The sequence below is a fragment of the Monodon monoceros genome, unplaced genomic scaffold (assembly GCF_005190385.1).
Source record: "Monodon monoceros isolate NGI ecotype Baffin Bay Population unplaced genomic scaffold, NGI_Narwhal_1 Super_Scaffold_20, whole genome shotgun sequence".
Lineage (NCBI taxonomy): Eukaryota > Metazoa > Chordata > Mammalia > Artiodactyla > Monodontidae > Monodon > Monodon monoceros.
Genome location: NW_021703777.1, coordinates 62427907 through 62445589, shown reverse-complemented (window position 1 = coordinate 62445589; position 17683 = coordinate 62427907). Strand labels below are relative to the sequence as shown.

Below are 17683 nucleotides of genomic sequence, written 5' to 3'. Positions count from 1 at the left end.
AGCACAAATGTATATCCCAAAGTCACTGTTGTCTGGTGGATATTACTCTGAGCTGATTCTGTTTTCAGGAGGGGATAAAGCTGTGCTTCTCAAATTTTCATGCAAAACACCTGGTGATCTTACTTAAATGAGCTTCTGATTCAGTCATTCGGGGACAGGCCCAAGAGTCTGCATTTCTAGCAAGCTTCCCGGTGATACTGATGCTGCTGGTCCATGAATAACTGTGAATAGCCAGGGGGAGTGAGCACCGCATTGTAGAAAGAAACAGAGGATGCCTCTTATTTGACAGAACTAGGGAGCTCAAATAAACATTTTAGGTGTAACCTTTTTAACAAGTCTGAATATTTCCAAAAGGGGTATATGAATGTTGTCATGAAAAAAAATCTAAAATCCATAGGCCCATTCCTTGCAGCTTGGATGCATTACCCATCTGTTTTTACTAAGAGTGCACAGCTTTGAAAAATAGGAAGGTAAAAGAAAGAGGAATGGAGGGAGAGAGCAGTATTTGATTGAAGAGAACCAGAGTCAAGTATGATGCAGGGAAATGCACAAGGAATTCCACGTGTTGGATTCAGTCTTCACCTGCCTGTACTTCTGATTTCTCCACTCAAGATACCATGGTTAATCTCTGTTTGACAGGTCATTCCTGTTTAAAGAATACAGTTTCCTATTATTTCTTCTCCTGACCAACCCCCATCCTCCAGTAAAAGTGGAAGCTCCCCTCCCTACTGCCTTACCAAGAGCATGGAGAGTTTGCCTCCTTCCATGTCCCCAAGCTTGCATGGGCCACACCAAAATTGCCATTATGTATAACCTAGTCCCAAGCACTTATATAATCGAAAGGGGGGTACTTTGGGGCTCTTACACGAAACACAGTCTCCGGGTAAAAAGGTTAGAGAAGCCAAAATTTCAAAATGTTTATCTATAATTTACAGAAAACCATTAACATCCTATGACTGAATCCAAACATAAGGGAAAAAATTTCCCCCTTTGTCTATTTGTTAACTGAAGTTGATGTGATTTACCTCTCAAGATACCCCAGATGTGGGCTTTATACTCATCAAATAGCCGTACTAGATACTTTCACAAGTATTGTCAGGGACGGTGCCGCTGTCATCTACAGCCTAAAAACTGCACTGTTTTTGATCAATCAGTTTCAAGTTAAGTGAAATCTTTAGTCTTATACTGTACAATCTAACTAATGCAAATAATATGGATAGACAACTTGTGATCTGTAAATATACCATGTGTAAGAGAAAGAAAAACAGACTTGATTATTCTAAAAGTGGTATCAATTTTCTTTTCTCATTGCTAGTACTTAACTAGTGTAGTGTTTGGAAGTCAGAAACTGTTACTGAATTTTAAGAATTTTAGTTTTAATTAAAATTTTAATTAAATTTTAAATTTAATTTTAAGAATTATTCCATGAATAAGGGCCTGAGTAGGAAAAGACACTTCTTAATTTAGTCTTGGGCACTTGATCACTTATTGTCAGGGGCCACATGAAGTGACAGTTTGTTGCAGATATACAAATGTGCCCCTCTTTCAGGAAATGTCCTTCTATATTTTAATGTTCTCTGAATAGTAAACCATTTCCAGCCACCGAATCTGTGGCTGGTCCTTTATCTTCCCATTGCTATTTTATGCTCTGCTAACTCATTTTTGCCAAGGACGTTGCACTTATTGACGTGCTTTTTTTTCCCTCTGGCATTGTGGCATTTGCTTTGTTGTTTTTCAATACATCCACTTGCGTGTTGTGTAATGATTAATCTTGGTAGATTATCTCCCAGTTTTGCTTATGTATGTCATGCTTCCCCTCCAGTGCTATCTTTAGGGTCTCAGGACTAGGGCAGATCAGACTAGGAAAAATTCACCCTCTTCCCTCCCCGTCACATTTTTAGAGAGATAAAATTAAGTTTTTGGTATCAAGAGCAGATCTGAAGGGGAAAGAAGACAGAAAAGGGTAGTCTATGGGGTCTCTGTGTAGGGAAAGAGGTATCTCATCCCTTTGCTTGAGAAATATTGGGGATATTTATGAAATGATCGGTCAACCACCAGATACGCTCTTTTGAAAATAAAAGCCAAGACTTGCCTTTTTAAGAAATCAGCTGCTGCTCTCTATAGTTTCTGCTCAATCACCAGAAGACTGAAAACTCCCCTGCCTCCCCACCAAAAAGAAGTTACCTCCCACTGATGCAAAAATCACTGCAAGCATATGGTACGTAACATCATGGAAAGTACATGTGCTTTACAGAGGAAAAAAATTAAACTATGATTATCTGCTTCCTCAATAAGGTAAATAAAAATTACCAAACTAATTTTACCAATAAAAGATTAATATTACTTTGCATAAGTCATGCTGTAGCACTGCTGAATATGTGATGGAGAAGGTTTAGGTCTCCTAGCTTCTGACTGCTTAGATTTCATAGCCAAATTACCTTGCTTTTCAAGCACAGGTGTTCCCACCTCCCTACATCTCCAGTTCCTTAAGGAAAGGGGGAAAACAATGACAGAAAAAAAAAAAATTAGGAAAAGAATAATAGTTTCAGTTCCCCCACCTCTACCTGAAGGCTGGGCTACGTGCTAAGAAAGGTCCCTACAGTTATGGTTTCAAGTCCCTAACGTTCTGAGCAATGATGAAACAGTCAGCCCTCCTTTATCCTACTGACAGGAAGGAGAGCAGAGGGAAACTAAGAGGACCTGCTGAGAAGCTAGAAAATTCATGATCTTAGTAGGTCAGTGGCTGGCACTGGAGGGGCCCTGGCTCAGAGCTGGGAGATGAGGGATGGTCCCCTCAAGGTACCTGGAAAGGTAACCTTAAGGGAACAGGGAAGTGATCTCTCCACTGGAACAAGTTGCATCTGCTCTACACTGTCTCCCAAGCTTCAGACCCCCCTTCCTGACCTTGCTTTTGCTTTTCCCACACCTTTCCTCTAAGCAAAGCTCAGGAAGTCCCTACTGTTATCAAACCACAACTGCCTTCACTGGCTTTAGCTGTAGCACTGACTGAAAGCCCGGCTTGCACATTTGCTTCTCCAACTCCGCATTGTAAGAAGGTCTCTATTCCTTTTCCTGATCTGGTCCCTGAAAACCTATGAGGCACAGAGCTGACTCTTTCCCCATCTATCCGGCCAGAACGGGGCATGTTATTGCTCGGGATTATCTGAACAGACAGGAGCTCACTCACCAAGGAAGTTGAGCACTTTGCAAGTTGACCTCGCATCAGCAGGGGAAGTATCAAACCTACTCTAGTTTTGCTTCACTGTCAATCCCTCCAGTGATTGCAGTCAAAGGAAGAGCATTTTCATTTTCACTGTTTTAACTCCCATTACCCGAGGGAGCCGTACAAGTTTCCACCGACCTCAGGCTGCCCGGCCTGGGGATTTAGGCCAGGCCCAGTTCCGCGCTCGAGCCCGGACACTGGCACCTGCGCCGCTGGCTGCCCTGGGGCGCCGACCCGCTCCTGTGATTAAGAGCGAGAACCTGGAGAGCCCTGCGGCACGAGGGGGTGGCAAATCTCAGAAGCCAAGAGAAGAGGCAAGAAAGGGAGGGAAGAGAGCGCGGCGATCACAGCGGGGAGGAGCGGCGCGGGACCAGGCGGTGGCGCGGGTGCCCTGGGAGGCACGGGGTCGGCTTACCTCCGCAGGTGTCCGCGCAACAAGACAGCAGTAGTAGCAGGAGGAGCGGGGACGCAGCGGCCACCTGACCGGGGGGCGGCCCGGGGCGGCGGCTCGCGGCTCGCAGCATCCCGGGACCCTGCATGGCACCGGCCCGCGCTCCAAGCGATGCTCTGGCTGAGCCTCTGCGTCCCTGGCGCGCTGTTCGCCCAGTTCGGCCGCCAGACCGACCCACCCGCGCTCTGCCAACTTTTAAATCTCGCGGACACGTGGGCTGAGGCGGCGAGGTCCCCGCGCGCGTCACCTCCCCGCCCCCGGCCTCCCTCGCGTCACTCCCAACCCGCTGCCGGCTCCCGCGCCCCCTTCACAAGTTTCTGATTCAGAGTACCACTCATTTTCGTCGCCCCCGCCCTAGGGTCTCTGGGATAGAGGAGAATGGAATTAAAACGAGGCGAGTCTCTTCCCTTCTTTGGAAGCAATGAATGGGAGCTGGAGGGAAATGGCAAGCCAGGCAGCCCGAAGAGGCTGGGATGCCGGTTTTTACGCTGGACGGTGGCGATGCTCTGCCTGGGACACCCCTTATGCACCTTCCCCGGGAAGCCTTCTCTGCCTCTCCCTCCTGTCTTAGCGCTCCAGTCACCACCTCGGTGCAAGTACCTCTGTCCTGTCCCCTTGCTCATCCTCAGCTCCTGGCCCAACGCCCAGGGCGTGTTAGAGCAACACAGGTTCATGGTGGCGGTGTTCCCCAAATTCCTACCTGGTCTGAGACCTTTTAGGGAAAAGCAGTTGTCTGTTAAAGACGGTTAAGAAGAAAGGGCTGCTGAGGCTTGCCCACACCACATTTCTAACAGTTCTAGAAGGTCTCTGGCTGTCCTGTGGAATTCCAGTCCTAAGGTACCTCCCTTTCGTATGCATTTCTCCTGCTGTCACTCCCTAGCTGTTGCATTCTGATTTCCAGAGTGACCTGACTTCTGCTATCCCTCTCCATACTTTCCTTCTTAAGCGGAAACATCCACGAAGCAGCCTCCTCCAGGGCACCAGCTGATACAGTTTTAATTTCCTTCTCCAGAAAGATGGAAGACTGATCTTGTTTGACCTCCTTTTGAAAGGAACGCTGAGGAGAGGGTAGAAAAGGAAGTACATTAACATTTCTTAAGGGACATCTTTATGTCAGGCACTTTCCCGTGCTATTTCATTTAAAATGCACAGCACCTCTGGGATATGAAAGTATTATGATTCTCATTTGATGATGCTTAGAGATATTAAACAATCTAAGGGTATCAGCATGTGAGGGAGCCGCTGGCCATTCTACTCTCTGAAGGTGCTTCTCCTCTAAATCAGGGATTTTAATGTATCAGAACATGCACTGTGCAACCCATCATATGCAAGACATGTCCTTAAGAATACAACATTTAGTAATCTTCCTAAAGGAAATCACAATTTAATAAAGGACCCCAAACCCACACTCAAATAGCTGTATTACAAGGCCCATTGGGATGGTGCTCTGGCAGAAATACAGAGAGGCAAGAGAATAACCCTGATAGATAAAGTGAAAAAAAGAATGCCTAACCACTTTAAAGTTCCTTGTACCCATGAAGCATGTGAACAAGGCCAGATTATAGAGTCTGGTCCAGGTTCAAAGATGGATGAGAATAGATTTGAGTCAAGACTGTGTGTACCTTGATTTATCCCCAAAGTAGTAAAAAAGTAGTGCAAAGACTGTAAATGAAATAAGGATGTTGGCCGGGGGAAGAAGGCTCTGGTTTCCCATTGCCTTCTTTTGTCCCCTGGAGGCGCAGTGAAAGATCACTAGTCTCAGCCACTTGTGTGGGGTGAGCTGTCAGTGAGAGCAGAAAAACCTGAAAATAGTGGGCTTGATGCTTTTTATACCCCCAGCAGGTCAGGAAAGGAAATGACTTGTGTATTACAAGGTTTTTTCCTGAATGAATCAGGCTGCTCCGGATGTTCCTGTACATGGCCCTTAGTACACATATGTAAGAGTTTTCTGAGTTATATACCTAGGAATAGAGTTATTAGGTCATAGGGATATCTAGTTAAACACTGGATTGTTTTCCAATATGTTGTATCAATTTACACTTCACTAGCAGTGCATGAAGTTTCCACTGCCGCACATCCTTGCAAAAACCTTTGCCACCCTGGTGGGTGTGGTATCTCACTGTGGATTTAATTTGCAACTCCCACTACTAATGAGGATGAGTATCTTTTCACAGATGTATTGGCCATTATTGTTTTCTCTTCAGTGAAATGTCCATTTATCTCTGTTGCCCATTCTTCCCCTTTGGGTTGTTAGTTTTTTTCTTACCCATTATAGAAATGCTTTATGCATCTGGAGCTTTTGTTGGTTAACTGTGTGGCAACTATTTCCTCCCTATATGTGGCTTTTCCTTTTGCTCACTGTATATGAGTTGTTATTTTGAAGAAATGCTTAAGAAAAGACTTGCAGACAAATGGTCGTGCTATTGTGTGACTTGGATGATAAGAGAAGATGGATGAGGGAAAGAGGGAAAATAGATACTTTATTTACCTAGGAGCTAAGTGGGGCGGGGGTGGGGTGTGGAATTCCACAAATATCTAAATGGGAAGAAGCTGATTCCCAAGGTTCCCTTTTGTCCAAATATTCCAAAGAAGCAAGATCCCAGATCTCTACAGTGGAGGCTTAACAATTTAGTTAGGAACATTCCAATCTGTATTTAGTTCACATTCATCTAACATGAGCTTATACATCAGTATCTACCACCAGGTATAGTGCAGCATCTAATGCATTCCTACTTACTCTGTTCAAGACTGCAAGTTTGATTCTTGGTACCATACTGATTCCTCTCACCTATTTATCTCTTGCAAATTGGCAACTGGACTGTGCTTTCTGTTTACAACCTGTAAGAATGAGGCTAAATTAAATCATGGACCTACAGATTAGTGAGACCTGCTAGCTTGTGACAGGGGTATCTAGAAAAGTCATCACGGAGAGCATTAGGAAGGGGGGGGATGGTTGAATGTCAGGAGAATGGGAGAGTCAGCAACAGATGGAAACTCAGACAGGCAGTAGTTGGCAATAGCTAAGTCTAGTAAAGTCTAATAAAGAGACCCCGCTTTAGGAGCTGAGAGTAGGGGCAAGATCTGGAAGATTTAGGAGTTCTAGGCAAGATAGCCATGCATTCCTTCAAATATTAATTGAGCACCTTCTAGGTTCCATTCTAGAAGCTTGGGATACAGCAGAGACCAAGTCAGTTAAAGTCTCTGCCTTCATGGGGTTGACAGATTTTCAAGGAGAGGTAGATAATAAGCAAGGAAAGAAAACAGAACAATTTCAGATAGTAGTAAATGCTATAGAGAAAACAGGGTAATGAAATGATAGAAGGTGACTGGGAGTTGGGGGAAAGATACTTGACACAGGATTATCTAGGGTTGCCTCTCTGAGGGGATGATATGAGAGGCCTGAAAGATAAGAAGAAACCAGAAAGATCTGTGAAAAAAGAGCCTCAGGCAATGGGACCATCAAGTGCAAAGGCCCTGGGGCAGGAACTGAAAGAAATGCCAAGCCTGAAGTTTCCAGGAGCAGAAGGAAGCCAGTGTAACTGGCACAGAACTGGTACAGAGTGAGTAAGTGGAATATGCGGAGCTGATGCTGGGAAGTAGGCAGGGTGGGGTCCTGATCATTGAAAGGTCTTAGAGACCATGGGAAGGAGTTCAATTTTTTTCTCTAAGTAAAATGGGAAGTCTTTGAAGGATTTTAAGTAGAAGAGTGAGATGATTCGATTTACATTTGCAAAACATCACCCTGGCTTCAGTGGAGAACAGACTGTGGAGGACCCCAGTAGAAGCAGGGAGAGAACATGGTAGAAGTCCACACCAGAGCCATAAAACTGGAGGAAGTACTGATGCATGCTACAACATGGATGAACCTTGAGAACATTATGCTAAGTGAAAGAAGTCAGACACAGAAGGTTTCAAATGGCATGATCCCATTTATACGTAATATGCAGAAGAGGCAACTCCATACAGACAGAAAATAGATCAGTAGTTTCCAGGGGCTGGGAAGAAAGAAGAGTGACTGCTAATAAGAATAGAGGATTCTTTTTAGGGGCATTCCTTTTAGGGTGATAAAAAGTGTGCTGGAATTAGACAGTGATGATGTGAATATACTAAAAATCATTGAAGTGTACACTTTAAAAGGATAAATTTTATGGTATGTTAATCACATCTCAATTTAAAGAAAAAAAGAAAGAAGTTCAGGCCAGATACGATGATGATGACCTGTGGGAGAGGATGGTGGCAGCCTCTGCAATTTAGCACAAGAAAAATTTGTCTATTTTTGGCATTAAATATCCAAATTTTGTTATTTAACAAATAACAGTACAAAATAACAAATTTTGTTATTTAACAAATAACAGTCCTGGATGTTCTTGGTAACTATGAAATCCTCCTCTAGAACTTTGTGAAGGCATTCACCTAAGACATGTCTGTATCAATGACATGTCTGTATCATGCTATAGTCATTAAACTAATTTTTTCAGGGCAGAAAATATATACTTCATAAAACCCAGATGGAGAATGTTGGTCTTAATAGTCACTTTGATATAACTGTTATTTATGAATAGCATCATTATATAAATAATGGCAAGTGGATTTTGTGATGACCTGTTCTAAACGGTTTATAGGACACTCACTCATTCAGGAAACATTTATTAAGCCAGTGTCACCTGTAAGATTTATAGACTAACAAGATGCTGAAAACTCTGCGTCTTGTTTTATCTTTTCTAAGACCACCTGTACCTTGTCATGCATCTTCCCAATTTTCTGTTACTTACTGCTTAAGTTCATGCAGGATGATCCACTTAGAATACCACCCTAATATCAAATTTGAAATTTAGAGAAAAGTTTTTGCTTAAGGGTGTCTAATACTGAAGAGTAAAGTTCTGTTGAGATTATGGAAGTGAAAAGCAAACTGCTCCAAAGACTCAGTTTAGCCTTTGGTCTCTAAATAGAATTCAGGGGAGAAGCCAACTGTGGGGTTACAGAGCACAGGTTCAAGGCGAGAGGGCCATTTGTGGCAATTACAAGAAAATGACCAAATGATTGGGGGTCTATTTACTTCTGAAGATGGGTATGTATTATTTAGTGACAAGGATACTTTTCAGCTCTTTCCACAAACAACTTTGGCATCTGGATGAAACTCCCAGTTTATAACTTGAGTTTGCCTTCTCTTTGAACAATAGTATTTCATACATTTTATAATAACTCCAATAATCCTAACTTTTCCTTTTCCCATCTGTGTCTTCAAACTAGGTAGATATCGACCTCTCTGCTTCCAGGAAAATCTCTCGACTCAGAAAGACTTTTGGATGAACTACAGTGTACTGAGAAATCAACGCAGGAAAAACACTCTTCTAAGAGACAAGAAAAGAATAATTAATACAAGAAATGGAGGACCACAGACCAAATACATCTACATTTCTTAAGGCTTTCTGTTGTAGGATAATTAACTTTGCCCTGATAATGATGTAGCAGCTCACAAAATTCAAGAAATGCAACATCATCCTTTACAGGAGAGGGAAACTCTTCTTATTTTCTCTAATTATTTGATAAAATTTATTTTAAACAGTTTACAGGAATAAAAGTCCTTCCGCTTGAGGTTGTTTTTCAGGTTCATCCGATGCACATAGTGAGTGAGATGTGGACTAATGGTGAATAAAAGATTTGTATGTTCAAGAGACATTCTTGCTAATGTCTTTGCACAAGGATCTAGCTTTCATCTCTTCAATCTCTTGCATTCAGGAGGAGCGGTGGGTGGAGAAACTGTTGGTGAATTCTCTAAGTACAGGCCAGAGAAGGTTGCCATGCAGCCTGAAAGCAGCATAGATTTATTGCAGAGAGACTTTAGAGATAAATTCCTTTTGAGAAAAGTAATAAGAGAATTTCTTAAAAAGCAAAAAGTCAATAACTTTTTGCAGTTACACTGGTGCCCACAAGGCTAGATTTTCACATGATAGATGTTCTGAGGGTAAAGCCATTATAGAAATGCAGCACTGTTATTACTAATTTGAAACATGACGTTAAAAAAAATTCCAATCCGTTGAAGGCAGAACCTTTCTCTGTTCCTTAAACTGCAATTAAAATATTTATACACACTAATGAAAGATTTATTAGATTTTCTTGACATGCTTATGAATCACATCTTGGCAAAGCTGGCAGCAAAACAGATATTTCCAGACACAGGAAGTTTTATAAAAATGGAACCTAAAATTAAATGACAGTTAAAAAATACAAGGATAAAGTAAATTTTATTATTTCTACACAATAAGTTGTACAACAATTTTTTATCACTAGACTGGTTTTTCAATCTATTTAAAAATGAGTCAAAACAATTATATTTTCTAAAGACATCTGTATTTATGAAAAAATATGTAATTTCTTTACACAGGTGTGTTAAAATAAAATTTTTTACTGCATTTGGTCAAAGGTAATTGAAAGAAAGGAAAAGAAAATTGATATTATTTGATCTTTTAAAAAATGCTAAAATAAAATAATCAAAAGAGACCTGGAATGAGTTTCTGAATATAAAAATAAGCACCATTTCAGTTAGTATCATAAAAGGAGTAATGACTACTCATTTTATCTCTAGTGTCTCAAATACTTTTAGCTCTGATTTTTTAAGTGGACCATAACAGATAACTTGAGTTTGCTCAATGTATATGGATGTATGTCATGTTGTATATGGATGTATGTCATGTTGCTCTAAATTAAATACTAGAAATTTAAGACATTTCTGAGAAGAATAAAATTAGTCAATGTTGAGTAGTTCATTCTCTTTGTTCATCTATGAAGCGATCAAATCCCTTTTTCTCAAAAATTAATCACAGGTCCTTTTTTATGTTTTCACCCATTAGTACATATGTAAGCTACTTTCAATCTTGAGTTTCAACCCTGATTTCAGAGTTTTTAAACAGCTTAAAGGGAAAAAGCAGAAGTAGGCAAAATAATAGATTTACTTCTTAGAGAAAACTGAAAAATAAAATTAAGGCAATCATTGCCTTAATTCAGTGTGTTTCCAAGCAGATCAACCCTGATATTCTCATCATGACATCCATATGTTTAATGGTTTAACTACCACTTGATTTGTGGCAATTGTAGTTGATCAATAAAAATAATTTGAGCTTCTTTTTCTCATCCTTCTATCCTCCTGTACTTTTATTCTCTTTAAAAATATACCAAAGAATTGCCTTCAACTCCTTTCCTATCCTACCACATTATACTCTATCATATAATAGAGACCTTCAGGAATGTTGAGTAAATTCTATATTGGGCAAAGCACTCAAGGCAAATATGTTACATAATTGATGATGTCTCCCTTCCCTGATCCCTGGATAGTAAATAGCACCCTCTTCCTCTCAGCACTTCCCGTCTCCTTTACACACCTTTTTCTCCTTAACACTTATTACCACCTGACATCATACTAGATACTTCTATCTATAGAGTTGTTGGTTTGTTTTTTTATTTGTCTCCCTTTGCTAGGAGAATACCAACTCAGGTTTTTAATCCTTTTAAAAACACTTATGGTCACTTTCATATTGTTCTATAACTCAAGTTCTCGGTGTTAAGAGTACTTGGCATGCAATAAGCACAAAAATATATATACATGAATAAGGAAAATAAAAAACTGATCTATAAAACTTTCATTTATAATAGTGTACAACCTTTAAGCATATATCTACTGTATAAATGGTGATACACCCTATAACTATATTGGAATGATAAAGCGATCTTTCGTTGTCCTGGGTTCTGTTTCCTATTCTGACCTAGTGAGTGTGGGAGACTTGAGAAGATGGAATTTATAAAGAAAAGAGTCAATCAGCATATGGTAGAAAATAAACATAAATATAGAAATGCTGTTAGACACTGGGATTATGTAACCAGGAGAGCAAGAATTCTTGGAGGCAGTATGATCTCATGATTGAGAACTTGAGCAGAGGACCTAGACAATCTAGCTCTTGATTCAGAGCAGCACCACCTACTGGCAGCAAGATGTTGCAATACTCATTGACCTTTGAAAGATCCAGTTTTGATTATCTGTAAACTAAGAGTGCATAAATTTTTTTTGCCTGCATAACATCCCTTCCTTTTTCTGTAAGAATCTCACATGATTCAAGGATTGATCCTTGAATTTGCCTCAGAGCTATAGCAAAGGCTTTCTCTTTCTCTGTGAGTCTGACATACATGGACCATGTGGGTTACCACATGCAGAGAGGCTGTCTTGGAATGATACCAAGTAGCCATGAGAAATGGAGAGACAGAGAAAGAGAGACAGATGGAAATTGTTATATATGCTGACATCTGGCCAGGCCTGAAGCCAGGTCATCCTCTGATGTTCAGAGTTAAGTAAATCAAAAATTTCCATTTCTCTTTTAAGTTGGGATTCTTACATTTGCAACAGTGACCGGCACGAAATAAGTGCACAGTAAGTTTTACTATGCTGGTGATGACTAACAAGTAGATGAGGAAGAGAAATCATTAAATAGAAGAGAGGGTTTTGAAAACTTCTTCTAAAGTTTTACTCCACTTTTGTGTATTTCATAATGAAGACTGTCAATGCCGAGAATAGGAAGAACAGACACAAGAAGGAGGAGAATTCATTTACTTCCATGAAACTTTCAAGATTTAGACCCACCAATTTTTCAGGAAGGCAGAAGGAGGAGATGGGACAAATGACTACAACGGTCTTTTACCATCCAGACCTCTTCCTATACACACAGCCCAAGCTCTCATAAAGTTTATAAACTTTTTATTTTGAAATAATTATAGATTCACAAGAAGTTGCCAAACAATTTACAGAGAAGTCCTATGTGTTCTTTGCTTATTTTCTCCCAAAGGTAACTTCTTGTATAATTATAGAACAATATCAAAATCAGGAAAGTGACATTGGTACAATCCATAGAGCTTATTCAGATTTCACCAGTTTTACGTGTACTTGTGTGTGTGTGTGTGTGTGTGTGTGCAGTTCTATGTAATTTGTGGTTCTATGCAAATCTGTGCAATTTATGAATTGCACAGATTCTTATAACCACCATCACAATCAAGACACAGAGCAATTCCATCACCACAAAGCTCCCTTGTACTACCCTTTTTTAGCCATGCTCACCCCTTCTCCTCACCCCTAACTCCAGCAGCCACCTGCTTTTCCTTTGTTATTTTAAGAATGTTACATAAATGGAATCATATACTATGTTACCTTTGGAGAATGTCTTCCTCCCCACACTCAGCATAATTCCCTTGGGATCCATTTAAATTGTTATATATTACCAGGAGGTTGTTCCTTTTTATTATATTACATTTAACCATCCACCTACAGAAGGGCATCCAGTTTGGGGCTACTGTGAATAAAGCTGCTGTGAACATTTGTGTACAGTTTTTGTGTTGACATAAGTTTTCACTTCCGTGAGATAAATGCCCTAGAGTGCGATTGCTGGGTCATATGGTAAGTGCTTATTTAATTTTATAAGAGATTGACCAACTATTTTCCAGAGTAGCAGTGCCATATTACTTTCCCATCAGCAAAGAGTGATCCAGTTTCTATGTATCCTTTCCAGCATTTGATGTTATTGTTATTTTTATCTCAGCCATTCTGATGGGTGTATAGTGATATCTTGCTGTGGGCTTAATTTGCACTTTCCTAATAGCCATTGATGTTGTGCATCTTTTCATTTGCTTGTTTGCCATCTGTATGTTCTCTTCAGTGAAATGTGTGCTAATGTCTTCTGCCCATTTTCTAATTAGATTGAGTTTTGAGAGCTCTTTCTGTATTCTAGATACAAGGTCTTATGTTGAATATGTGATTCACAAACATTTTCTTCCAGTTTGCAGCTTGGCCCTCATCCTCCTCATAAAGAGCAAAATTTTTAATTTTTTTGAAATCTAGAATATTTTAATTTTTATTAAAAATTTTCATTGCGGTATAATTGATGTACAATATTATATGTTTCAGGTATACAACATAGTGATTCACAATTTTTAAAGGTTATACCCCATTTATAGTTATTATAAGATATTGGCTATATTACCTGTGTTGTACAATATATCCTTGTAGCTTACTTATTTTATACATAGTTGTTTGTAACTCTTAATCCCCTATCCCAACTTGTCCCTCCCCTCTTCTCTCCCCACTGGTAACCACTAGTTCGTCCTCTATATCTGTGAGTCTGTTTATTTTTTGTTATATTCACTAGTTTGTTTTATCTTTTAGATTCCACATAGAAGTGATATCATACAGTGTAAAAATTTTAATTTTGGTTAGACGCAATTTATCACATTTCTCCTTTTATGAGTCATGCCTTTGGTGTCAAGTCTGAAAGCTTTTTGCCCAGTGCTAGGTTCTGAAGATTTTCTCTTAAATATAAAAGTCATATATATATTTATTTATTTATTTATTTATTTTTATTATTATTATTTTTTTGCGGTACGCGGGCCTCTCACTGTTGTGGCCTCTCCCGTTGCGGAGCACAGGCTCCAGACGCGCAGGCTCAACGGCCATGGCTCACGGGCCCAGCTGCTCCGCCGCACGTGGGATCTTCCCAGACCGGGGCACGAACCCGTGTCCCCTGCATCAGCAGGCGGACTCTCAGCCACTGCGCCACCAGGGAAGCCCCTGAAACTTTTATATTTTTGTATTTTATTTTTAATTAAGTCTGTGATTATTTTTAAGTTAATTTTTACATAAAGTATAAAGTTTAACTCAAGTTCTTTTTTTTCTTTCTTTCTTTTTTTTTTTTTGCCTATGGATGTCTAACTGCTCCAGTACTGTTTTTTGAAAAAGCTCTCATAAATTTTTTTAAACAGTTTTTTAAAAATTTATTTTATTTATTTGTTTTTGGCTGCATTGGGTCTTTGTTGCTGCGTGCAGGTTTTCTCTAGTTGCTGTGAACGGGGTCTACTCTTCGTTGCAGTGCGTGGGCTTCTCATTGCAGTGGCTTCTCTTGTTGCAGAGCCCCGGCTCTAGGCGCGCAGGCTCAGTAGTTGGGCTTAGTTGCTCCGCGGCATGTGGGATCTTCCCGGACCAGGGCTCGAACCCGTGTCCCCTGCACTGGCAGGCAGATTCTTAACCACTGTGCCACTAGGGAAGCCCTATCATAAACTTTTACGAATATTAAGTTGCCTTTGATTGTGTTTTCATCCTTTTGGTATTATTTTAAAAGCTGTTCAGAAAGTGGGATAACCACTTTTTATTCAAAGTCAATTTAGGATAATATTGTTTGCTTTGATTAGATTTTACGGTATCTGCAGCCTCTGAAAGCCATTTTTGCTAACAGATCAATTGCATCTCATTACATCTCAGGAAAGGGAACAGCAGCGGCGCCCCCCCCCCCCCCCCCCCCCCCCCCCCAAAAAAAAAAAAAAACAAAACAGAAATGCTGTGAACTTTTCCAGACCAGAGAAAAATGCTGCTTGTAAAAGTAATAATATCCATGTCCCAAGGGTCCCATCATTTAGCCTAGTTTCTTTCTCTTCAACAAAACCTGGCATTTATATGGGAATTAATGCGATCACAAGAAAAATCAACACCTCAAGCATTACATGGAAACTGTTTTCAAAAAGCCCATGTAAGGAATAAGTCAGTAAACTGTTTCCAAAAAGCCCATGTAAGGAATAAGTCAGTTTACAGTAAGTGTAGATCAAAACATATGCTGGGACAAGACTTCATTTTCAAGAAAACATACTCCGGTTGGAACTTGAAAATGTCAAAGGAAAAGAACTGTGTGATCCTTCTGTCAACTGGAAAATTACACTGGAAAGTGAGTATGGGTCTGGAGATGGATGGAATAATAGTCTCTTTTCCCCTGCATCCAACACAAAGACCTTTACAATCCTCGGGAAAATTTGTGCAGGTTTGTGAATACCCTAGAGAAAGAAATCAATCCGTCAGAAGACAGGCGAATTACACACTGCTGCTGCACACATGTATGTCCTTTGCCTAACTGTGGCTTAGATATGAACACGATAGAATAGCATCAGATAATATGCTTGGGGCTTCAAAATCCAATATGGTTGATTTACTACGATTTATAGCTGCAAATTTGACCATTTCCTCAGCAATATATGCCTGTGAAATGATGATGACGATGATGATATAGCACTTTATATACATTATTTCACTAAGAGGCGGTTGCAAAAAAAGATAAAAAGAAATACACCAAAATGGTGATTGTGATTGTTTTTATTTTCTCTCAATTTCACGCGTTTTACAATGTGACCAATTTACCTTTTAAATTAGAAATACATGTTCATATTCAAAAGATCATCAAGCTATACACTGAACACTTTGCATTTTATCATATGTAAATTATTTCTTTAGAAAGTACTGGAAAAGTGGAGTGAAGGAAATGCATGTGCAAAACATGCACTACCTATAAATCAACTTTGTTATTTTTCTTGAGGAAAAAAAAGACTTGAGAGACATACCAGTTAAGGGCAATGTATGGAATTTGTTTAGATACTAATTCAAACAAATCAATTATATACAAATAAACAATTAGGGGATTCAGAACTGAATATTCTATAGTATTAAGGGAAGTATTGTTATGATTCTAATGAATGTATAATTTGCATACAATAAAATGCACAGATATTAGGTGTTCAGTATGACCAGTTTTAATAATTGTATCTGCTTTAACGATTTGGGTAGCCACCGCCCAAAATAAGATAAAGATGTAGATGTAGAAAATTTCCATCACCCCAGAAAGTTTTCTCCTGTTCCTTTCCAGTCAATAACCCCCAACTCTTACCTCAGAGTAACCAATTTCTAGCTTCTAGCACAACAGATTAATTTCACCTATTCTTGTACTTCATATAAAAAGATCATACACTAACATACTCTTTTGTATCTGGCTTCTTTACATATCATTAAATTCACCCACTCTAAGTATACAATTTAATGACTTTTAGTAAGTTTACCAAGATGTGCAACGATCATATAATCCAGTTTTAGAATATTTTATCACCCCAGTAAGATCCAGTAGGCTCAGGCTCCAGATGGCACAGTGGTTAAGAATCTGCCTGCCAATACAGGAGACACTGGTTCGAGCCCTGGTCCGAGAAGATCCCACGTGCTGCGGAGCAACTAAGCCCGTGTGCCGCAACTACTGAGCCCACGAGCCACAACTCCTTAGCCCTTGTGCCACAACTACCAAAGCCCACGTGCCTAGAGCCCGTGCTCCTCAACAAGAGAAGCCACTGCAATGAGAAGCCTGTGCACCGCAATGAAGAGTAGCTCCCACTCACCACAACTAGAGAAAAGCTCACGTGCAGCCAAAGACCCCAATGCAGCCCAAAACAAACAAACAAATAAAAAGAATCAGAGCAGAAACCAAAATTTAAAAAGAAAAAAAAAAAGATCCAGTAGGGTCATTTTCAAGTAGTCCCCATTTCTGTATCCAACCCAGGCAGCTACTAATCTATTTTCTGTTTCCACACATTTGCCTTTTCTGGACAACTCATAAAAACTGAATCATACAATTTGTGGTCTTTGTGTCTGGCTTCTTTCACTTGGCATAATATTTTTAGGTTCATCCATGTTGTAGCATTCCTTTTTATTGGCTGAATAATATTCCATTGTACAGATAGACCATATTTTATTTATCCGTTCATCTCTTATTGAGCATTTGAGTTGTTTCAAATTTGGGGCTAGTGTGAAAATGCTGCTGTTAACACTCACATGTGAGTTTTTGTCCTCATATATGTTTTCATTTATCTTGTGTAGATAAGTAGATGCATTACCGGGTCATATGGTACATTTATGTTTAACTTGTAAAGAAGCAGTCAAACTATTTTCCAAAGTGACTATGTCATTTTACTCTCCCACCAGCAAAGTATAAGAGTTTTAGTTTTTCCATATCCTTGTCAACATCTGTTACTGTCTTTTTGATTGCATCCATTCTAATGAATATATATCAAATAATATTTTTGAGATCTATCCATGCTGTTGCATATACTAGTAGTTAATTTCTATTTATTGTTCAGTAGCATTCCATTGTATAAATATTCCACTTTAAAAACAA

The 17683-nt window shown here is 39.7% G+C and overlaps 1 protein-coding gene across 1 annotated transcript in view; it reads right to left on the bottom strand.

The window, feature by feature from the left end:
• Positions 1 to 3223, bottom strand: part of NMU (neuromedin U) — a 38163-nt gene extending 34940 nt beyond the window's left edge. The window contains exons 1-2 of the mRNA XM_029234706.1: positions 2960 to 3223; positions 2439 to 2583 (exon numbers count right to left, since the gene is read on the bottom strand). Coding sequence (XP_029090539.1) covers positions 2439 to 2583; positions 2960 to 3223 — 409 coding nt within the window. The remainder of the gene's footprint in view (positions 1 to 2438; positions 2584 to 2959) is intronic.
• Positions 3224 to 17683: the final 14460 nt, after the last annotated feature.